This window comes from Melanotaenia boesemani, chromosome 4 (genome assembly GCF_017639745.1).
Source record: "Melanotaenia boesemani isolate fMelBoe1 chromosome 4, fMelBoe1.pri, whole genome shotgun sequence".
NCBI classification, from domain to species: Eukaryota; Metazoa; Chordata; class Actinopteri; order Atheriniformes; family Melanotaeniidae; genus Melanotaenia; species Melanotaenia boesemani.
In genome coordinates, this window is record NC_055685.1 from 12352232 (window position 1) to 12374729 (window position 22498).

At 40.0% G+C, this 22498-nt stretch overlaps 3 protein-coding genes and 1 long non-coding RNA gene across 7 annotated transcripts; 2 read left to right on the forward strand and 2 right to left on the reverse strand.

Annotated features, from left to right (window-relative positions):
* Window positions 1-126: 126 nt before the first annotated feature.
* LOC121637620 lies at window positions 127-5264 on the reverse strand. Its single transcript, XR_006009910.1, has 3 exons — window positions 5118-5264; window positions 2861-2872; window positions 127-137 (listed from the first exon to the last, which is right to left on the reverse strand). It is a non-coding gene; the product is annotated as an uncharacterized LOC121637620 (long non-coding RNA).
* Window positions 3835-5044, forward strand: LOC121637619 (C-X-C motif chemokine 5-like). Of its 2 annotated transcripts, none has more exons than XM_041981784.1 (4): window positions 3835-4007; window positions 4161-4293; window positions 4452-4532; window positions 4906-5044. In XM_041981784.1, the coding sequence occupies exons 1-4, from the start codon at window positions 3956-3958 to the stop codon at window positions 4925-4927; spliced, it is 288 nt and encodes a 95-aa protein (XP_041837718.1). In that variant the 5' UTR covers window positions 3835-3955; the 3' UTR covers window positions 4928-5044. The 2 variants fall into 2 exon arrangements, with proteins under 2 accessions (XP_041837718.1, XP_041837719.1); XM_041981785.1 differs by having other exon boundaries at window positions 3838-4007; window positions 4895-5044.
* A 6067-nt stretch (window positions 5265-11331) lies between the features above and the next one.
* Window positions 11332-18055, forward strand: fbxo10 (F-box protein 10). Of its 3 annotated transcripts, none has more exons than XM_041982990.1 (11): window positions 11332-11537; window positions 11921-12536; window positions 12713-13525; window positions 13735-13884; window positions 14113-14249; window positions 14398-14468; window positions 14561-14713; window positions 14813-15163; window positions 15251-15561; window positions 16455-16639; window positions 16921-18055. In XM_041982990.1, exons 2-11 carry the CDS (start codon window positions 11952-11954, stop codon window positions 17099-17101), a joined length of 2937 nt encoding a protein of 978 aa, XP_041838924.1. In that variant the 5' UTR covers window positions 11332-11537; window positions 11921-11951; the 3' UTR covers window positions 17102-18055. The 3 variants fall into 3 exon arrangements, with proteins under 3 accessions (XP_041838924.1, XP_041838923.1, XP_041838922.1); XM_041982989.1 differs by having other exon boundaries at window positions 11334-11465; window positions 11910-12536; window positions 15254-15561; XM_041982988.1 differs by having other exon boundaries at window positions 11336-11465; window positions 11910-12536.
* polr1e (RNA polymerase I subunit E) lies at window positions 17843-21146 on the reverse strand. The gene is made up of 12 exons (XM_041982991.1): window positions 21007-21146; window positions 20646-20749; window positions 20465-20541; window positions 20295-20380; window positions 20107-20159; window positions 19848-19992; window positions 19641-19751; window positions 19429-19525; window positions 19207-19337; window positions 18731-18812; window positions 18461-18592; window positions 17843-18253 (listed from the first exon to the last, which is right to left on the reverse strand). Exons 1-12 carry the CDS (start codon window positions 21068-21070, stop codon window positions 18088-18090), a joined length of 1248 nt encoding a protein of 415 aa, XP_041838925.1. The 5' UTR covers window positions 21071-21146; the 3' UTR covers window positions 17843-18087.
* Window positions 21147-22498: the final 1352 nt, after the last annotated feature.

Below are 22498 nucleotides of genomic sequence, written 5' to 3' on the forward strand. Positions count from 1 at the left end.
CAAATCCATACATAAACTCTCACCCCCTTACCTCTCAGATCTTCTCCACATAGTCACCCCTTCCAGATGTCTTCGCTCCTCCTCTTCTATCCATCTCTCTGTCCCTCCTGCCCGTCTCAGCACCATGGGGAGCAGAGCTTTCAGTCGCTCTGCTCCCCAGCTCTGGAACGCACTTCCTCCTGACCTCCGCAATACCGACTCTCTCCTCACCTTCATCTCCAAACTCAAAACCCATCTTTTCAGAACAGCATACTATCTGTAACATTATCTTCAATCACATCCTCGCCACTCTGCCCTTTATGTTTAGGTTTTTAGATTGTGTTGTATATGTCTGCCTCTCCTGTACTGTTAATGTTTTATTATTTGTTTGTACAGCGTCCTTGGGTGCCCTGAAAGGCGCTTTAAATAAAATGTATTATTATTATTATTATTAAAACACCAAAGAGATAGAATTCAGCGTCTCCTTTTTCAAACATGTTTATACAGCTCTGTTCATAGCTGCTGGTTTTATAAAAGTGAAATGAGCCACTTCACTTCATGCTAACTATTTCTTAATGAAGGTTTTCCCCTTTTGAGATTCTTTTAAAGCTTTGCATTTTGTTGCAAATGTAAATTATGTCACAAATCACATGCACTCAGTAACACTCAAAGCATATTATTGTCATATGAGGAAGTGTACAGTATCTGGCACATGAGCTCTCCAGCACTCCAAACTGTGGGGATTTCATTCTGAAAAACATATTTTCCCAGTCTGCAGTTCAGCCACAGACAGTTGGCACTGAGCCCTCTATGTGGGCACAAGTTAAATGTAAGTCCTGCATTAAACTAGTACAGCACCACAAAGAACACTGAAGTAACAAACAGCCAGTGGGTAACCAAAACCAAACCAAAAACATGAAACTTCTCTATCAAAAACAGGCTTGATAAACCCCTAGCATAACTTATGGTTCATCCCTCCATATTTGAAGTTTTTAGAGGTTTTAGAGATATGTTGCTTTTTATACCCAAGACTTTTTACTAAGATTTACAAGTTGGTTTTTTTTCCAAATGGTGAGCTTCACATTTACACTTGTGGTGCTTTATTAAGTAAATAAATGAGAAAATATCAACGTAGAGATGTCAGCTTTCTTTGTCAAGATTTGAAAGAATAAACAAACCATGGGTGAAGCATCACAGCATTTTTATCAAGTCAGTTGAACTATGTAGCTGCTGTTGAGAATTTGCTCTCAGCAGCAAAACAAAGGGAAAAAGTATATGTTCTTATAACCCATTCCCAAGGTTCAGTGAATTCCACAAGATCAAAAGATGTGGTTGAAGATATATAGTGATAAAGATGGGGAGGCTAATTCTAACAGGATTTGTTTTGTGTTTTCCTCCTCCCTCCTCATAGCTCTTCTGTGTGGCTGATCTTTGGGCACAGCTGTTCCTGATTTGGCTCCACCATAGAAACCTGAGATTGCTCTTAATTCAGCACCAGTTTGTCTTCTTACTTGCAGTATTCTACGGCCATCTAACAGTTGAGTTTTATTCTCTGTTTTGACTTTCAAGTGACCCTGTTTGTTTTTGTCCCTCTCTCTTCAGCTTAGGTCAGACTGTGTGACCTTTTTGTTTTTCATTTCGTGGATTCAGCCACCAGATCTTCTGTATTTTGTGAGAACTCCAGCCATTCTGCATCACCACAGTTTTTTCAGGACTTGACCAATTCCCAGATTTTTGTTGTAATTAAACCTCTTTTTACGTTCATCATCTCTTTGTTTCTGTGAGGTTCTTGCCATCCACCCTTAACCCTTAACATTACAAAGCAAATCTGATATGCTCACTGAATAACATTTTTTCAGACTTAGTAGCTACATCCCAAGTAAAGCAAAAGCATTGTTTGAGGTCAACATTTTTGAGTTGGAAACCCAATTATACAATGACTGTCCATTTTTATTAATTCAGCGTTGGGGTAGGTCCTTTTTTTATGTTCAGAACTGCAATAAATCTTTCATGAAAGGTTTAACACCTTGGAGTGCATTGTGCAGGCCAATGAAAGGTTTAATGAGACTTTGGTCCATATTGATATGATAGCATTACACAGTTGCTGCTGATTGCCCACAACACACCCATGATACCAAATCCCCCGTTCCACCACATCTCAAAGGTGGTTTATTCGACTGAGATCTGGTGACTGTGGAGGCCATTGGAGTTCAGTTAACTCATTCTCATGTTCAAGAAACCAGTTTAGGAGGATATGAGCATTGTGACATGGTGCTGGAAGAAGCCAACAGAAGACAACAAGTCACCATGTCTCTGTCTACATGACTAAATGTATTGGGTTGCTGCCATGTGACTGGCTGATTACTTATTTGTGTCATAAAGCAGCCAGTGAGTCTATATTCACAAATACTGAAAGTGACATTTTCTTTTCATGTAAAATTTTTTGACGGAGTGAAATTTGATCACTCTTTAGCTAGAAAAAAGCATGATGTTAAGCTTTTAAACCAGGTAATTTTTAAATATGCGTCTGTAAATATTTAATGGATGTCAAAAAATTGTATAGATTTGAAAAGTTCACAGGTAAGTAGGCTATATATAAATTATGCAGGTAAATTCCAAGAAATATGACGGCCGTTGAAATGACTAAATGGGAAAGCGACTGATGAGATCTTTCACTGTTTCTTTGTCACGTGTGGTTTAAACCAGTCTGCAAACAAAACTTTGCAAACTGATTACAAAAGCCAGTGATAATGAGGCTGAAAACGAGGACTGGGAAAATCTAAAATATGTCGCTGTTTGTGTGTGTTTGTATAAACCAACAGTGTGTCACTTTAGTGTAAGTCACTTCCATTGTATTGTGTTTATTATAGTATGCAAATACTTTAAGCAATGGCTAAATTGTTGCTTAACCACAACAGGTGCATGTGACAGCCTGCAGAAAGGAGACTCAGTGGCAATTAACCACTGCAAATTTCTGGAAATGTTGGAAAGTTTTTAGACTTACCAGGAGAAGAGGATAGATATAACTAATTCATTACTTACCCTTTTGCCCCCCTTGGTACTCATAATTTGAATTTGGGGTATCTATCTGAAGGTCAGTGGCCCTGCAGGTTGCATTCCACTCATGTACAGCGGTATGTCTCTGACGTTAAGTGTCTTGTCAGGACAAGACTGTTGGCTTGTAAAAACAAAACTGCTGTGGATAATAAAAAAAAAAACACACACACACACACACACACACACACACACACACACACACACACACAGAATGAATTTATGAATTTAGATTTGCCTGCACAGCAGTAACACAAGTAATATGTTCAGTGAAAGTTTAATGCTTTTGTGTGTGTGTTGGGGGAGGGGGTGTGACTTTGTGTGGGTGGTTGTGCATGTGTGTGTCTGTGTGTGTGTGAGACTTTGTGTGGGTGGTTGTTCACTGTGTGTGTTTAAAATGTTTATAATAAAGCTTTTTTAAATTTATAGCTATTTAAAAAGCCACAAGATAAACATTGGCTCATGGATCTCACCAGTTCCAGAGAACTAACAGCTAAGAGGTCTGGAACATAAACATGACTCCTCATAAAGCACTGTGTTGCAGCTTTGGCAAACTCAAGAAGAAACTAAACATCTGTAAAGTGAAATTATAACTTTAATGGTAGAGAGCAAAAATGACATTCAGATGAAGAATAAGAACAATTAAGCAAATTTTTTTGGATTCCTGTATCCCATGTGGTCATTTTATTTCCCAGAAATCTAAACAAGTGTTTTAAATCAGCCTTGCATAAAGTACTTATCACCAGTTCTATGAAGCAATAAAAAACCCCTCCCTCCTAAATGAGTGGAGGAGGGCCATATAAACAGAATCTGCAGAGCAGGCTTGCAAGAGTTTTTAGCTGCAGAAAGAACAGTTGAGCTTTGTGCAAATGTTTGCAGTTTAGTTAAATTGCTGAAATCTGAGTTCACACTCAGGGCAGACATGTCCTACATCACTATCGTGGCACTCCTGGTTATTTTTACCATCCCTGAAGGTGAGTGTATCTTTCTAACTAAGCTTATCTAAATTCACATTCAAATTTAAAATCTGATGTGAGCATGTCATGTGCAAACAGATGCATGATTTCCTCTGTTTGTCTATGGATATTTATTGTTTGAATATGACCCTTCTCTATTAAAAATGTCAGTTAGCAGTGAAGGGGATCCAGGAGCAATTCTGCGATGTCGCTGCCTCATCATGGAGACTAGACCCATCGGGCGTCACATAGGAATGGTGGAGGTGAGCCGTCCAAGCTCCCACTGCAATCACACTGAGATTATGTAAGTTCTCTGGACAAAGTTGTTCTGATAATTTGTGATCATTAAGCAGTTCCAGGCATTTCTAAAGCAATTGCCTTTGGCTTAATGTGTATGGGATAATCATTAGCTTGTGCGCTCTCAGACTGTCTGATGTTTGGGATGTGTCTTTGATTCTGCAGTGCGGTTCTTAAAAAGGGTGGGAAAAAAGTCTGTCTGGACCCTGATGCTCCATGGGTCAAAAAAGTGCTCAAACATTTAGGGTAAGTTTATCTTCATTTTTGTGGGTGAGCAAAGCTGTATTTGTAAGTGAAGAAGGAACTTTGCTTTTGTAGTCTGAGAAATGTCATGCAAAAGGGTGTTTTGTTAAATTAGTGTCAAGTAGATGGCAAGTTTTTCATGTGTTTTTCAGTAGTTATTCAAACATAGTCGTAGATCAGAGATGGAAGACAATGTTTGCAAAGGAAATGTTAAACACTTGAACATTCCAGATTAATTATGAATCAAAGCCGAGTCCATAAAGATGTCAATGTGATCCAATAGCAAGCAGAAATTTTAGATCTAGTTTGTGTAAGTAAATTAAATTAACTTTCCCTATAAAATATGTTAATTTTTCTCTCTACAGGGAGAAACCTTGAAGAACAAACCCTCACTGTGAGGATTTTCAACATGGAAGCTCTGGCTGCAATGTTGGAACACAAATCTTGTTTTATATGATGGGAAAAGTTTGTGTGGCAGATGGAACATTCAAGCAGCAGTTTTTGAATTGTCTAGACCAGAGATTTCAAACTCCGGTCCTCCAGGGCCACTGTCCTGCCCATGTTTTAGATGTTTCCCTGCTTCAGCACACATGATTCAAAGTAATGGGTCATTGTGCAGAACTCAACAACAGTTTGTTGAATCTGTTTCATTTGAATCAGGTGTGTTGGAGCAGGGAAGCATCTAGCCTCCAGAACATGGGATTTCCATAATTTGAGCTTCCTTACATATGCATGTGGACACAAACTCTTTTCTGAATAAAATATTACTCACTTTGAAAGAGCTTTTTTGTAAATCATTAAATGTTTTGATTTTTGTTTATTTCTACATGATGCACCAGTGTTTGAATGAAAACAAATATGTCAGGTCATTTGCTGCTTTGATAGCTTTGCTCTTGTGTTTTTTCAACAGAAGGGATCAAGCATATCATAAACAGCCAAAGTCGAGCCCGTGCCAATGTTTGTAATATGTAAAAATACACTTACTTGTGCTTTATACGGTTTTTATTTTGTGAATAATCTGATATTATTTTTATATATCCATCTAATCTATATATATATATATATATATATATAGATATATATATAATCAAAACAACTGTTAAATTCCCTACACTAGAACTTTATTTCTTGCATTTTATCTATTTTATTTGAGCTTTTTTCTTTGTTTTTATTTAATTTCTTTGATTTCTTTTAAAGTTTGTTTTTAATGCACTTGTTATTGCTTTCTGCACCTTGCTGTAATGCCTTAAATGTTTTATGTAAAGCACTTTGCATTATCTTATACATGAAATGTGTTATACAAATAAATTTTCTTTGCCTCGTCATGCCTCGTCATGCCTCGTCTTGCCTTCTTTGTGGTAACCTTGTGACAGAATGGTGACCCACTGTAATATTAGTAAGCTTCAGTCCTCTTTGACCATGAGCAGGATAAAGCAGCAATATAGCAAGCACATTAATAAACTTTCAAGTTGGACTTCCTGTTATTTTGCTTAGAATTCAAACAAGATCTTTTTGGGTTTCCTTCCTCAAATGTCAAACAGAATAACTCACCAAAACTGTTTAGATTTGTCTAGAAAAGCTCATCATATTTTCTAAAGCCTTTACCAAAGAGACATCCATCTTGACTGATTATCCTTTCCTTCAAAAGTGAAATGGTAATAAATATTTCTTGGAGTGCATCGTGCAGGTCAGTGGATGTACATCGCCATCTCTTGGACATTGGCGTTCACTAAAAGGAACTTTAATTTGTTTAGCTGCAACATGAACTACTTCAGTCATGGCAGACATTATTTTATTTCAAATAGCTTTTAATGAGGTAATCTTAAAGTGCAAGAACTCAGTCAAAACATCATTGCAAGAACCAGCAAACATTGCTTTCTTTTTTTATTTGCTTTTGTTAATTATCTTAAAGGACTGCCATTCTACACATTTTAGATAATTCTCTGCTCCAACACATTTGAGTCTAATTGAATGGATCTTTTCAACTAAACACCTGATTGTCAAGTTCTGCCCAAGCTTGTTAATAACTGATTAATCTGATTCACATGTGTTGAAGAAGGAAACATCTAAAACCTCCAGGACGGTGGCCCTTGAGGATCAGAACTGGACATCCCTGTCTGAAACCACTCATTTAGGTGACTGAATAATCAGCAACTTTGTTTCTGAAAAGGTCTCCTCAGGAGATGTAAAAGTCTTGTGTTTTTGTCACATTTTTAAAAGGAACTCAGTGAAACTGGACTATCAGTGGACTATCAGGGCCTCTGTATTTATTTATTTGTTTTAAACCTCTTTTATAACATCATTAATCTAGGTCCAGTCTCTCCCACCTGTCCCTCCCAGTTTCTTGTAACTTCACTGAATTCACCCACCTGCATTTCAGCAATCAGCTTTGTCGGTAATCTCTGCCAATTTCTAAGAAGCCCTGAAGCTAAACAGTTCTGTGCTTATGCGTGTTTGCCTGTTCTGAACTCTAGCCAACCCAAACAGAATATAAAAAGAAAATGGTAAATGTGTTGCACTTTTCATGTCATGTTTGATCACTCAAAGTGGTCTAATATCACACACCACATTCATCTAATCATTTTCTATACATTCATACCCCAATGGACACATCAGGAAGAAATTAATTCCTGGCTATATGCACTTTGACTTACATTCAGGAATCAATTCAGTAACCTTCCAGACTGTAAATGACTACTCTTCCTCCTGAGCTACAGCATTGAGAAAGACCAAGAAAAAGAACAGGGAGACAGCACTGAAATTTTAGTAAAAATCATACATTAGGTATAAAAAGTAAAGCTGGATATAACAAATAAAACTTTTTTACACCCTTCTATTACAAGTGTTTAATTAGGGCTTGGCAAACTGGAGCCCAACACAGCTTCTCTTCCTGATCCCTCTTTGAGCTCTGACTCCTCTGTATCACAACACTACCAAGTGAAACCAGCTTTCAGACACTGTGTTTGAATAATTGTTGATAGTCAATTTCTTTTCTTTGACTTCTGTAACTTGAGTTATTATTGACATCTTTTGGTATGTCACTTTAATTTCTCATAACAAAAAATAAGTTATTTTTCATATAAACAACTTTTGAGTCATTTATTTATTTATTTATCTGCCCATGGACAAATTCTGGACGACAACCACCCATCAGAGTGACTTTACAGTCACGACAGAATCAGTCCCAGGATGGATTCTGAAAGGACTTGAAAAGCTGGTGGAGTGGGCCCGGATGCATTTTTAAACTTGCCAAGTCAAGATCTATGGTGCCAAGGAAAGGAAAGGTGGAGAACAAGTTACAGTTTTATATAACAGCCATCCTGACAATCACAGAGAAGCCAGTTAAAGGCTTAGACAAGGGTTTTGATAGGTCTCAGAGCCACAGCATCAATTCAGTCAACCTGCAATGAGTCCAGCTTATCTGGAAAGGTCAAAGCCTGAATCTATCAATATGGCATTCTTCCCAAGATTCTAGGGCCTCTTCTCACATCTATGTTATCCCAATCTCTACAGTTCAGACCTTAGATGTTACAAACCCCCAGCTCGTCAGGTAAAAGGGGTTGTAAACATTAAACCTACAAACAAAGTTCTAATTAAAAGTATTTATTTTCAGGTGATTTGTCAGTGACAACAAGGCAGAATATTAAATGCAATAATAGAAAGTATGTCTCAGTGAAACCCAGAAGCTCTGCAAGCCAAACACAAAATTGGAGGATTAAACAAAAGGGCCATCAATATAACAGCAATAGAACAGAATATCTTTATTGTCATTGTAGCAAGTACAACGAGAATTAAAAGTACCATTCAATCAGACACTTTATGTATAAACTTAGTATAAACCGTACAAATAAAAGCAACATAATAAAACAGAGACTCATTACTCATACACAAGTGTATATTCTGCTTTTGCACTCACCCCTTTGTAAACATATTGCACATTATATGGCAAGGCAAGACAAATTTATTTGTATAGCACATTTCATGTACAAGACAATTCAAAGTGCAGAAAGCAATACAAGTGCTTTAAATAATACAAAGATAAAAAGAAACGCAATTAATGAAATAAAAACAGAAAGGAGGTGCTAAAATAAAGTAGATAAAATGCAAAAAATAAAGTTCCAGTGTGGGAAAAGACAATATTAAAACATGATCCCATCTTAAAAGAACCAGATGTAGATTATGACTTCTAAATAAAAACTAGTGAAATGCAGCAGAGAACAGGTGGGTCTTTAACCTGGATTTAAATAAACTGAGTGTTTCAGCTAATCTGAGGCTTTCTGGGAGTTGGTTCCAGACATGTGGAGCATAGAAGCTGAATGCAGCTTCTCCATGTCTGGTTCTGACTGTGGGAACTGATAAGAGACTGGAACCAGATGACCTGAGGGTTCTGGTAGGTTCAAACTGGGTCAAGAGGTCACTGATGTATTTTGGTCCTAAACCATTCAGAGCTTTATAGACCAGCAGCAGAACTTTAAAATCTATTCTCTGATGAACAGGAGCCAGTGTAAAGACCTCAGAGCTGGACTGATGTGATCCACATTCTTGGTCTTAGTGAGGACTCGAGCAGCAGAGTTCTGAATAAGCTGCAGGTGTCTAATTGATTTTTTTTGTAGAACCTGTAAAAACTGTTACAATAATCAAGCCGACTAAAGATGAAAGCATGGACTAGTTTTTCCAGGTCCTGCTGAGACATCAGATCTTTTACCCTTGATATATTCTTAAGGGGATAGTAGCCTGACTTTGTAATTCCTTTAATGTGTTTCTCAAAGTTAAGATCTGAGTCCATCAATACGTCCAGATTTCTGCCTGGTTGGTGGTTTTTAGGTGTATAGACTGAAGCTCTGTGGTGACTTTCAATCGTTTCTCTTTGGCTCCAAAGACAATCGCCTCAGTTTTGGTTTTGTTTAACTGAAGAAAGATTAGAGACATCCAGTCATTAATCTCCTCAATGCATTTACCAAGAGCCTCTACAGGGCCTCGGTCTCGTGGTGATATTGTAATATATATCTGAGTGTCATCTGCATAGCTATGGTAACTAATTTTGTTTTTCTTTATGACGTGTGCCAGTGGGAGCATGTAGATGTTAAACAGAAGAGGCCCCAGGATGGAGCCTTGGGGAACTCCACATGTAATTCTTGTCTGCTCAGATGTAAAAGTACCTATTGACACAGAGTATTTTCTATTCTCTAAATAAGATTTAAACCAGTATAGTGAAACTGTATTCTGCTTGACTCATATCCTTGGATAAAACCAAAGTTAAATGAACAACATTTAACCTTAAAAAAGGGACAAATCCACTGCTCCATGATGTTTCTCAAACACATTTTCTTGGTTAAATGTTGCAAGAAAACTCAATGTTACCAGGATATAGATAAATTGCTCCACTGCTATAGCTCCACCAGCTTACTGACCTCACTAAACCACTGTACATGGATGAAAATTGATTGGATGCACAAGTTGTAGCCTTATAAGGGGCTTTGTTTTATTTTTTATTTTTGACTAAGGATAGATGTGTTAAAGTGTACCCTAACCCATAATAACCCTAACCCATAGAAGATTTTGATGATCCCCATTGATTCATCTGGGATCTGATTTACAAAGTTAGGGTTTTCATACTCCCGAAACACCAGTTCCATGTAAACAAAATGTCCAGATGACTTTTTTTTTTTAAATGAGCAGACACTCTTCGGCTCATCTCTGTTTGGACATGGTCTTAATTTTTAATCACAATGGCTCTGAATGGTCAAAGTCTCGGGGTCACCCTGTGCTCTTTGGGAGACCCCCTTGGAGGGGGTCCCAGACCCCAGGTAAGGAACCACTAGCATAGAAAATGTGGAAATGTCCTTGTGATGTCACAATGTATAATGGTCCTTGTGCTATCACATTATAGGATGTGTCACAATCTCCTTGTGTTTCTATAGTGTAGAATATGGTACAATCTCCTCATGATGTCATAGTGTTGAATGTTTCACAATCTCCTTGTGAAATCATAATGTAGAATCCTGTCTATTTTCATAGGGTGGAGAGTTGAAAAGTTCAGCAGGTGTGCGTGTGTGGAAGGTTTTTGTTGAAAGGAGCTGGTTTAAGTCAGTTCTGTGGTCAGGACGTTCTTATCAACCCCCACATTTCTTATCTTTCACGGGCAGATAAAACAGTCTGCGCTCCTTTTCTGCTTTCCCGGAGAAGTTCGTCTTTGGATATAGATGTGCCACTCCCAATGATTGGCATAACTTACAGTCTGCTTGCAAGCTTGCTACTCCTTTTCTACTGCATGAATACACATTCTTTCTCAGAATGCCCTAATGAGCTTCTACAAATGCAAATGAGATATACTTGTAAATTATAATATACTTGTATAAATTGATTATCCCATTAGGATACTATCATTGGTAAATTCATTACAGTTATTAAAATTTGCCTCCACGTATGTGAGAGTGTAGCATATGTCACAACTTCCTTGTGTTGTCATAGTGTAGAGCAGTGATACCCAAATTAATTTCCTTGAGGACCCCCATCATGCAAATACTAAAAAGCCATGAACCCCCTGCCCAACGTGAGCTAAACCCATGCTTGGTATTATGCTTTCAAAAATGAGATTCTCACAATAAATAGTGTATTGTGGCTGAGTCCCGTCCTTCAATAAAGCCAAAGTAAAATTAACAACAAACCTGATTTCAAATGTTAGAGTTTATGGGCTTCCAAAAACGCCGGTTTCACAAACGCTGGTTAAATAAACCTGTGTGCGCGCGTGCGCGTGTGGTGAAGGGTTATGGTAAACGCCCACTTTTTGGAAGCGGAAGATGCCGGAGATCTGTCTCTTGCCGTAAAGTGAGAGCTTTCGCCTGAGCTCCATTTCGATGGCACATCTGCAGTCATCATGGATTGTTGTGAAATATGATGGAGGCTGTGAGGAGAAAGTGTCGCAGACATGTACCGGTTGGTAGATAGCTGATGTAAACATTGAGTCACCATGTGTTGATTCATCGAACTATGGCAAACTGCTAAAAGGTAAGACTCATTCATCGTGTTTGTGGCTAGTATTAGTTACGCAGAGACTCGCAATAACTAGCCTTACCTCGCTAGCTAACCATCATTTATCGCTGCAAACTTTGAGGAAAATGTTGCAGGCCTGTGTTTCTCATTGCTCAGTAGAATTAACTTTAAGGAAACAAACCATGGCGGTTGTTCATTGTTTTTGTTTTTTGTTTGTTTGTTTGTTTTTTTTTTCCTTTAAAAACAACACACGGCTGCTAGTACAGTGAACACGCATTACGAGCATCAATAAACGCAACTCTATGCTCGGATATATTTATTATTGTTATATAACGGGTGAGCGGTATTATGTTACTTTAACTGCGCGTGCGTGTGTATGCATTACACGCTGTTTCCAGGTACCCCCACCGTGACGGTGTCTCTGCTGCCATGGAGGTGGGTAGCCTCCCCGTGGAGCTGTGGAGGGTTATATTGGCCTATCTTCCACTCCCTGACCTGGGCCGCTGCTGCCAGGTGTGCCGTGCCTGGAGGGAGCTCATCCTCTCCCTGGATAACACACGCTGGAGGCAGCTGTGCCTCGGCTGCCCCGAGTGTCGGCATCCCAACTGGCCCAGTCAGCCCCACCTAGAGCCCCCATCCTGGAGAGAGGCACTGAAGCAGCACGCCCTTGCCATCCGCACCTGGACTCGAAATGGACCTGAGCTCCAGTCCTCTGCTTGCCTCTTCTTCTTCCGTCGGAGAAAAGACCGCAGGGTTTGGCACGTGGGTCCTGGGTGTGAGTATGAGACCCTGCGCGGGGCTCTTGGGGTGGTGGGGCCATATGACCGTGTGGTTCTCCATCCAGGGGTGTATGAGGAGCAGGCTGAGGTGACGCTGAAAGTGCCTGTGGAGCTGGTTGGTCTGGGGCGACTGGGTGAGGTGGCCCTTCTAGTGTGTATGGAGCAGCAGTGCCCCACTGCCAGGCTGTGTAACCTGGTGTTCATGCCACCCTGGTTCTCCACGGTTGTCTACAAGGTGGAGTAACAGTTTGTCATTGTCCTTTCTTAAGAGCATGATTTCTCATTACAGATTTGACATTAAAAAAAAACACTTTCTCTTGTATCCACAAATGACTGAACCACATATTTGTATTTCTTTTTTTGTTGGTACATCTGTCTAACTCCTACCACATGTCTCTCGTTGCTCTCTAGACATCATGGGGTCACATCCAACTTGACAACTGCAACTTTGAGGGAGCCCAGCTGCAAATCCGTGGCCCTGGGACCTGCCAGGCGCGTTTTTGCTCCTTCTCGCAAGGCAGCTCTGCCCACTTGCTGGGTGTAGTCCTCAGTTTATTGGACAGCTGCGACTTCTCAGGAAGTGACACAGCTTCAGTGACTGTGGAAGGGCCCCCGGTGTCGGAGAGAAACTGGGCTTGTAAACACTTGGCTGCCCTAGCTAGGACATTACCATCTGGGTTTCATGGCTCTTCTAGAGTTGCCCATGCCTGCTCCACTGATGAGACTGACCCCTCAGGTGGGAATGTTAAAAAGGAGCATGTGAGTATGGAGGACTGGAAGAGAAGGACTGGCGGAGATGGGGCATGTCAGGGCACAGTTATTGATGATGGCTGGAGTGATGCTGAGCACAGTGAAGGAGAGGAGGAGAACCGAGATGTAGGAGAAACTGACAACATCAAGAAACTACGTGCAGCGGATTATAAAATCCCTTATGACCATCACGGTTTATCCGATTTGCTCAAGCCACGGGCAGATGGCTCATTGCCACTTGCGTCATCCTCTGACCCTCCATCTGTAATTCCTGAACCCCTCACCCTTCAGCAGGAATTAGAAAGAGATCCTGAGGCCCTGATACTGGCATCTACCCTTGGCTGCATCCTCAGACGCTGTCTCTTCAGAGACGGAAAGGGTGGTGTACATGTGTCTAATTATGGACAAGCTCGTCTGGAGGAAAATGTGTTCCGTGGGCTGAACTATGCTGTCCGCTGCATCCAGAACTCCACTGTAAATTTAGCCATTCTAACTTTGTTTTCTGCAAAACATGTGAAATTTAGATTTCTCAAGTTTAAATCCAGTGGCAGAATATCATCTGAGTAACATATCAAGTTAAGGAAGTGGCTCACATCATTAGTAATTTAGCAGCAGTTTCCTGCTCAAGCTGTTACTCGAGCTCCCTCTTTTTTCTCTCTCTCTCTCCCTCTCCCCTCCTTTAGATTGTGATGCTGAGAAATGAGGTGTGTGAGTGCCGTGCATCAGGTGTGTTTCTGCGTCTATCTGCTCGGGGCCTCATTGCGGAAAATAACATCCACTCGAATGTTGAGGCTGGACTGGACATTCGGAAAGGGGCAAACCCAATCATCCTGGTAAATGAAGAGGCACCGCCTTTATCAAAGTCCAAAGTTTTAAGACTGAATGATCCACATACTAGTCTGTCCCTGATATTTCAGCAGCATTTTTCTGTTTCTCTTGGGATTAAAATTAAATCACCCTTTTATCTGTAATATGCAATTATATTTTGACTCTAACCCAGCAAGGTTTCAAATAGGCAGAGTTTCAGATGTTTTGTTTGTGTTTTCTCTTTCTTTTCACAGTGCAACAAAATTCATAGTGGTTTGCGTTCTGGGATTGTTGTTCTTGGCAATGGGAAAGGTTCAATTCGGAGCAACCTCATCTACAACAACAAAGAAGCCGGTGTGTATATTCTCTTCTGTGGGAATCCTGTGGTGAGGTAGGTTGGACTCCATAAACATGGAACTTGTGTTTGTGATTGTATTAACTCTGCTGTTGCCATTATTTAGATATTAGATATTTTTCAGCATAAGGAGTTTTTGCATTTTTAAGGGAAAAAAAAACTGCTTCTAAACCTTCTCTCTTAGAGGAAATCACATTTTCCAAGGCCAAGCAGCAGGGATTGCTATAAATGAGAATGGCAGAGGGATGATAACAGGTGTGTAAGTCAGACAGTTTCATCTCTTCACCCTTGTTACTCATCAGCATAACTGGCTTCATTATGCCCATGTAATGGCATTTTAATTCCAGAGAATGTGATCAGGGAGAACCAGTGGGGGGGTGTGGACATCCGCAGAGGAGGTGACCCCATCTTGAGGAACAATTACATCTGTTATGGCTACTCAGATGGTGTTGTGGTGGGAGAGAGAGGACGTGGACTTATTGAGGGAAACCATGTCTACTGTATGTCATTTCAGTGTGATGTATATAATATCCTTATATAGCAGCTCATTTTTAATTGCTATGCTACAGATGTTTAATTTCTTCCTTTGATTTCTTTAGGTAACAAAGGCTGCGGTGTGTGGGTTATGTCATCCAGCCTCCCACAGCTTTTAGGAAACTACATCATCCATAACTGTATGTATGGACTGGCAGTGTTCTGCAGGAAGGATCCAGAGAACTTTGAAGCTCGTGAGGGGAACTGGCCTGGACAGGAAGGGATTGGTGGAGATGCAGGTCGAGGGGAAAGGAGGGGAGTGGAAGGAGAAGGAAGAGATGGACAAGAAAACTTCAATGAAGAGGGTGAACTATTTGCTTGGGATAGTGATCTGGACAGCGAGGATGAGCACCTCTGTGCTCGCCGCTCCGTCAGCGTGGCCTTAGTGGAGGGTAACTGCGTGAGCTACAATGGAGGTACCAAACTGACCTGTTGCATCAAAAACAAATAGTCACTGTCAATCTCCAACTTTTTCTCCTTCTGTTTGTCTTTGTTTTTTTTAGCAGTTGGCATATATGTGAAGAGCAGCGAGGCCTTGAATGTATTCACAAACCTTGTCAACAGCAACCACGGCCCTGGCATTGCTGTGCTGCAGAGCACTCAGTTGACCCGACTTGTTACAAACTGCATTCTTAAAAATAGCCGAAGTGGTGTTACAGTGGAAAAAGACTGCAGAGTGGAGCTTCGTGGTAACGGCATCTATGAAAACAGCGGCTATGGCGTAAGGTTCAGCGGTAATGGGCAGATATTGGAGAACGATGTGGTTGGTAACAGTGGCTATGGGATCCAGGTCTCTGCAAGCACTGATATCAAGGTGAGATGGAGTGATGCAGGACTTGACTAACCCCTCATCTCTTTATAAATTGCTTGAAAAGCTGTAAATATTGGCAATAATTTCCTAAAACATACAAACATAAATGGAAAAAAACCAGAACTAAGTCAGAAGACTCTAACAAGATTGTAAATCTCTGGCTTCTTAATGGATTGTTCTTCTTGGATGTTGGCTGCCTTTCGTTCTGCTCTCTGTCAAAACAACCCCACACCGCTTCAATAATGTTTTGATCTGGGCTCTGAGGTGGAGTCAGCACTTTATAAGTCCCATTACTGATTATCAGTCCAGTTTTTGTGTCCTTTGGCATACCTCAGCCTTTCCCATCTGTTTCCCTCTTTCTTGAGAATCCCTTTCTTTGGGAATCAGTTTGTTGGCACAAAAACAAGATTTTCTGTTTGTCAGACTTTTATCTTAAGTCGTTTTTCAAAGATGTACTTAAATTAGAAAATAAGTGGAGTATTGCAAGACGCTGCTACTAACAAAGTAACAAATCAAAATAGGTTCCTTGCCAATTTACATACAGCGCCCATTAATCTTGAGTGAAATGCTTTTTAATGCTTTAATAATCCATAGGTCAGTGTTAAATATCTTTACAGGCAAAAAAAAAGACTCATTTCCCTGAAAATGGTCAGATACAAGAACCAGGCTGGGAAAAAAAATGAAAATGAAACTAGTGTCTAAGAACTGTCAGAAAGCCAACACAACTATTGCTCAATCGCTTTGGAAGATTACAAGAAAGTCTGGCTCTTTGACAGAAAAACATGAAGAAAAGAGTGAATCAAAACCACTGCACAGGACTACACTCATTTCAGATATAATTAAGATAACGATAATTACTTTTGTACATAATTTATTTTGATCATTCTTGTCTTTAGGTAGTGCGAAACCGTGTCCAGCCAGCACAGGGCTGTGGTATTGCTGTGCTGGGGCCAGTAAAAGGTGTTGTTCATGACAACATTTTGTTCCAAGGCCACCCAGAGAACCAAAAAACTCTGCTACACATGGACCCTGGGAATGAGAGCTGTGTGTTGTGCAACAACAGTATTCTAAGGCACAACAAGTAAGTTGCTACTTAAACCCAGCAAGCCATCAGTGGCTTTAGCATCTCTAATTTGTCTTTTATGTCAGCAAAGCTTGTTGATCTGTTTATATTGGTTAACTTGGAAGTTTAAACTAATGTCTAAAAAATAATTTATTTTATACCTTCAAATGCTTAAAGCAGATGCTTCGTAGAAGTTCGAGATAAGACATACATTTGCCCCTAACAAGTGTGCAAAATTATTTTCAGAGGAAAGTTATTTCATTTGTCTGTTTTTCCATCTCTTTACATTTTTTTTTTAGTTCTACATCTGTTCCACCATGGATTTTAGAAAACCCTCCTCCTCGCCCACTGGCTAGCTCTCCAGCCTGCCTGTCCTTATCCCAGTATCCATCCCGACATGGAGTTTCCAAGACTACAAGGGTTGGTGCTACAGTGGAAAGCGGTTGCCACAGTGGCAGCATGTTCTGCTCCATCCTGTGAATACTGACGAATACTTCCAAACCAGTGTGGATGTTGGTTGCTAGTTGTCAGCACCTGGTCACTTGTAAGATCCAAGTAGAGTACTTTGACTTTCCAAAATGATGCCCCTCAGTGTAGTTAACCGTTGTTAGGTTTAAGGAAACAAGAGTTAAGGCCATCAATCCATTATGTAAGGGTAACAAATTATGTAAATCACTTTGTTTTAATTATAATATAAAGTCAGTTCATTTGTAAAATATTGAATGAGGTGAAACATAAGAGCAACACTTTTAAGCCTTTCATCCTCCTTTTTGTCGGGGCATTTCACTTAAGCTTTACATTAACCATGTTCTTTTTCACTGTTAAGACTTTGTTGGTTTTGTGAGTTTGCTTCTTGGACTCCAGTTAGGAAGTGCACATTTACAAATCCTAGTGGAAGTCAGAGGTTTTAGAAATGCCAGCTTCAACCATGGTACAAAGAAAAGGTGTGCCTTGTTTGACTTTTTAAAATCAATGATTGTAGCAAGGGTGGAAATAGAGTGTTTAAAGCCTGAGGCATTTATGCAAAAAAAAAAAAAGCCAAAATTAAGCTTTTGCCTCTTGCACAGAGCTGTTGTTTTCTGCTGAGTCTAGATTTTTACAGTGTCCTCAAAGTTGTTTGTTTCCTTGGTTTTCTCTGGGGAAAAGTTGGTTACTGGTCAAGATACTGTCAACATGCTGCACAGTGACACACAATCACAAAGACTCATTTGGCAACAATCAGAAGGAAAAGGATGTTTAATGTGCAATATGTGGTGGCTACAAATGTGCCTATACGTTTAAGCTGGATGTTCTGTCATCTAGAGGTTGTTTACAGCTTGTTAGTCTTTTTTTTTCCTTTTGTACCTTTCAACTGTAAGCATCAATATGTATAGCTCAAAGTTAACCACTTTATTTGTCTACAAAATACATTAACAGCTCTTTGTGCGATTTCCACTACAGTCTCTTCTCTGTCTACTTGTGGGTTTTTAGTGCATTTTCTTGCGCTTCCGTCTCTCGAGGAACTGATCATATTTGACCAGAGGTAAAACAACAGAGGCCTGTCTGTGGTCATCATGCAGTCCAGCCTCGTCGCTCTTGGCCCGGACTGGTTTGCTTAAAGTCAGTCCCATGGACTTTGCAACCTCGATCATCCTGTAGGAAAACATTTATTAGTTCTACTGGCAAACACGTCTTATACTGGCTGGTCATTAAAGTAGCTGGTGTCTAATGTGAATACAACATAAAACAACAAATCACAAAGAGACGATATGAGAACGGACATGATAAAACAGGATTAACAGTCTTACTTTACCAGATAATTTCATATTTGCCTTGTTTATACACACTGTTCTTTCTTACCTGGTCTCTGTGATTCCTAAGTCACGGTGCAGTAATGTCAGGTCAGCAGTCATGTAACCCATATGCAACAGCAGAGCAAGGCTGTATGCTGCCAGTTTGGCACGCATTGATGTCGACACCATGTTCTGCACCCTAAAGAAAAGGTTAAAAATCCCATTTATTTTCACCAATTTGTCAAATTAGTCATTAAACTCAATACAAAAACATCCTGGTTTAGAAAGTCATGCAAAACACTGCGAGAGATTATTCCAGTCCCTCTGAACATCTTACCTGCCATTGTTGAATGTTCCAACAGTGAATGTCCTGAGCAGTTTGTTCTGAATGATGTGAGGGCAGTCTTCTTCCTGCCCAACTGCAAACAAACACAGCTATTATCAACTGAAGCTTACAAGTAGTTTTCAGACTACTTTTTACACACATTCAGTGCTGTCTGAGTTTCACACGCGTTTTGAACATACTGTAGATTTTTTTTTTTTAATCACTATTTATAAACAATATTCCACTAAAAGAAAAAAAAAAGCTTTATCACATGTTAATTCTTTCAATGTGTGCCAAAAAATCTAGCTTGCAGTACATGTTACAGCATAAGCACCTTGTTTGATGGTAATCTCCAACTCAGAATAATGAAGACTTTAAATGCAATAGAAATGTTTTTGTAATATTATCAGATCTGCACCTTGACACATCGCTGTCATGGAGAAATGCCTTTCAGCACTTTATATGATAATGAAAGCAACATTACTCACACTTCCGGGTGACGTTCTTTTGCCTTGCCAATTTGAGAAGCATAGAGAGATAAAAGGCGCAGCGGGACGTTTTGTCTCTGGCTTCGCCCACAGTTGCCAAGTTCTCTAGATGTTTTATAATGCACTGGTTCCTTCAGTAAAAAGCACAAATATAAGAATGGCGGGAGAAAATAAATACGCCTACAGCAAGCCAGAACAAGTTTCAGTTGTTTGTTGCCCTACCTTCCTTCATCCTTCATCTTCTGCAGCTCTTCAGGGGTATGTGCTGCCATCTTCGAACCTGCCTGCTCCAAAGCAGCAAATTCTTCTGGACTCAGGACTGTGAAAGTCAATCAAGGATGAAGCCAAAACTCGGCTGCAGTCTCAAACACCACACTATTACATCTAAATTCTCTCTCTCACACACACATAGTGGCATAGTGAATAAAACATACGTTCATCGAATGGGTAGACGTTTTCTCGTTTGTCTGCATCCGCGTTGCAAGGAGGCAGGTGGGAGGACAGAGCTGCCTGAGACTCTGTCTCAGCCACTTCCTGCTGAAGAGCTGAGGAAAAAAAAGATTTGAAAGAAAAAAAAAAGACAATTCTGATCATGGTGATGTAACAACACAAAGGAAAAGATGAAAACTTGGGCAGCTTACCTTCCAGACCCTTGCTGTCAATTACAGAGCTGGCAGCTTTAGCTACTGCTTGATGCAAAGCATCGCTGCCCACCTGATTTAGTCTACGGGAGGCCAGAGCTCTCTTCTGTTTGTTGGTGCCAAAGGCCTCAATCAGTGAGTCAACCTAAAGAAAAAATAAAAATGACATCTTACCTTGAGGTTTTATTTTCTTTCTCAAAGACAGTTTTGTTTTACTTTCATTAAAAAAATAAATGAAAGAAAAAACAAATCATTGTACCTTGTCTCTGTAAGAGTTAGTGTCTTGAGGTTTTGCGTTCTCTGCCATCTCCCCTGTTGGCAAAATCAGAATAGTTGATATTGCTTAAAGCTGCTTGAACTAATATTGATTTGGTGCATGCAGGGAGGTTGTATGGCATTTATGTTACAAACCCTGTCAATAACTGCAAGTGAGTGCTTTTCTTTTACCTGGTATCATAGGTTGCATGTTGAATAGCTGAGCGCTGTGTACCTCCATTTGCATAGTCTGTCTGTTCAGCACTCCGACATAATATCTGAGGAAGCACCAAGATAAGCCTTCTTATTCCCCTTTACACTGATCATGAATAAATATGTCCAAATTTCCAACGTTCACCTACTTGCAAAGACTGTTGCATTTCAGTGATGTCCCTCCAAAATTCTGCCCAACATAACACAGCCGGTCTGACTCAGCAACCTGCAACAGGTGAAAACATAAGTAACACCGTCATTTAACACCGATCATAAAGCAACAGAACCCGTTCAGTAAATAAACACATCAGATCCACCAGTCTTCCTCACCAGTATCTGTCTGTTCCTTTTCTTTGGTTTATTTCCATCTGCGTTCCTGTACATGCTGAAATCCAGGCTGTCTGCATTGTTGACACAGCCATTTGAAAAACGGACTGTGTATGAGGAAAAAACAACGATAATCATGTTATTGGCCGATTTGTGCAATGTTTAATACTCAAGTAAATAAATACGAGAACAATTTCGGACATTCATCCACAGTCCTGGTTGAACGCAGCAAATGAGCGAGCACCACGTGTGCGGGCAAACAATTATTTAAACACAGCTGACACCAACACAATATTAACTGTCAGAATAGAAAAGAGGGGGAGACTTTTAAGACTTCCGGTATGAAGTGATGAGAGATAGTCACCTACGACGGCTTTGTCGGATTCCCTCTCTTCCCCGCAACACACTAAGGAACAGGAGGCAGCCATGACAGTTGTTACAAGTTTCACGCGAGACGACAGTTGCTAGTAACTACTTCTTCTTCTTCTTCTGCTGCTGCTGCTGCTGCTGCTTCTTCTTCTTCTTCTTTTGATTCAGCAGGCTAGACGCGATATTGGCGCATTGCTGACATCTACCGTTTGGTGTTGTCTCCATCATCTTGTCCCACACAGGTACTTCCACATTTCCAGATCCACTCATATATGTCGATCTGATGCAAATAGTCCACCACCTTCTCGGTTTTACCCCAGCTATCCAGACCAATAGTCTTCTCATTTCTTCATCTGTTTCACCTTTCAGTTTTGTGGTGAAATTCAAACGGAGTAAAATATGCATTACTGCCACATACTAAAGTGGAATAAGGACAAGAAAGAATATATGCCATCAGTTCATCACAGACCCAACACAGAGAGACAAGCTAATGTTTACATTCACTTGTCGCTACCACAGATCATTTAGAAACACCAATCAACCCAACATACATGTTTTCTGGGCTGTGGAAAGATGCTGGCATTGATTATTACATGGATTCACATTGGCTTCATTTGGATAAGCTTATGCAATGTTGCAGCATTCATTTCTGTCCTGACTTGCTTTGACTGTTTGCCAAGATTTTGTGGAGATTATTTGTTATATTGTTCAGTATATTCAGTTGACAGCTGGCCTCATTTTTTGGCCTCATAACGTTGCTGAATGTAGACACGGAGAGCTGATGCAACTCTAGACAACTTGCTCTAATTTGAGTTAAACCCAGGTGAATTTCTTTTGGTCAAGTAGTGTTGCCTGCCCTTTTCATCATAAATAAGAAAACAGATCAAAGGTAAAAGGTAAAGGTAATCAAAATCTCTGACAGTAATACATAATTAATCAAAAAGTAATTTTGAAGTGGGGTAAAATCAAAAGGCAAACACTGAAACAACTTGCTGTTGTCTGCAGATTCACCAAACTACAATAAGATCAGTGACAGTATCTTCGTCTTAAAATAATGAACATTTGAAAAGTCATAAAACATTTATATCATGTTGCAATTACACAAGCTGAGATTCATGGATGTTAAATTTACCCATCAAATTTACAGTCAGATCTCTACCTCTAGGCAACATAAATATCTAAAGGAATTCAGAGTAGTGACAGTCGTTTTGCAGAGCCCAAGTAGTATGTATCATTTTCTGCATTAAAGAAAAAAGCATTTCAAAGGTGAGAGGGTAATATTTAGACCAGGACTACTCAATTTGGTTCTATAAGGGCCACAATCCAGCAGGTTCTCCATGTATCCCTGCAGCAACACACCTAAGTCAAATTAATTAGGTACTGTGCAGAACTTGATAGGCTGTTAGATCCACCTAATTTAACTGATGTGTGTTGGTGCAGGGATACATGAAAAACCTGCTGGATTGAGGCCCTCATAAGACCGACAT

Excerpts from the sequence above, each read along its gene's own strand:
- LOC121637619 (XM_041981784.1), top strand. The coding sequence starts at position 3,956 with ATGTCCTACATCACTATCGTGGCACTCCTGGTTATTTTTACCATCCCT. Across the intron at positions 4,008-4,160 it reads TATTTTTACCATCCCTGAAG|TTAGCAGTGAAGGGGATCCA; the intron begins GTGAGTGTATCT and ends TAAAAATGTCAG. Across the intron at positions 4,533-4,905 it reads AAAGTGCTCAAACATTTAGG|GAAGAACAAACCCTCACTGT; the intron begins GTAAGTTTATCT and ends GGGAGAAACCTT.
- fbxo10 (XM_041982988.1), top strand. The coding sequence starts at position 11,424 with ATGATGGAGGCTGTGAGGAGAAAGTGTCGCAGACATGTACCG. Across the intron at positions 14,469-14,560 it reads TGGCAGAGGGATGATAACAG|AGAATGTGATCAGGGAGAAC; the intron begins GTGTGTAAGTCA and ends TTTTAATTCCAG. Across the intron at positions 16,640-16,920 it reads AGTATTCTAAGGCACAACAA|TTCTACATCTGTTCCACCAT; the intron begins GTAAGTTGCTAC and ends TTTTTTTTTTAG.
- polr1e (XM_041982991.1), bottom strand. The coding sequence starts at position 21,070 with ATGGCTGCCTCCTGTTCCTTAGTGTGTTGCGGGGAAGAGAGGGAATCC. Across the intron at positions 20,750-21,006 it reads ATCCGACAAAGCCGTCGTAG|TCCGTTTTTCAAATGGCTGT; the intron begins GTGACTATCTCT and ends CCTCATACACAG. Across the intron at positions 19,752-19,847 it reads TGACAGCAAGGGTCTGGAAG|CTCTTCAGCAGGAAGTGGCT; the intron begins GTAAGCTGCCCA and ends TTTTTTCCTCAG.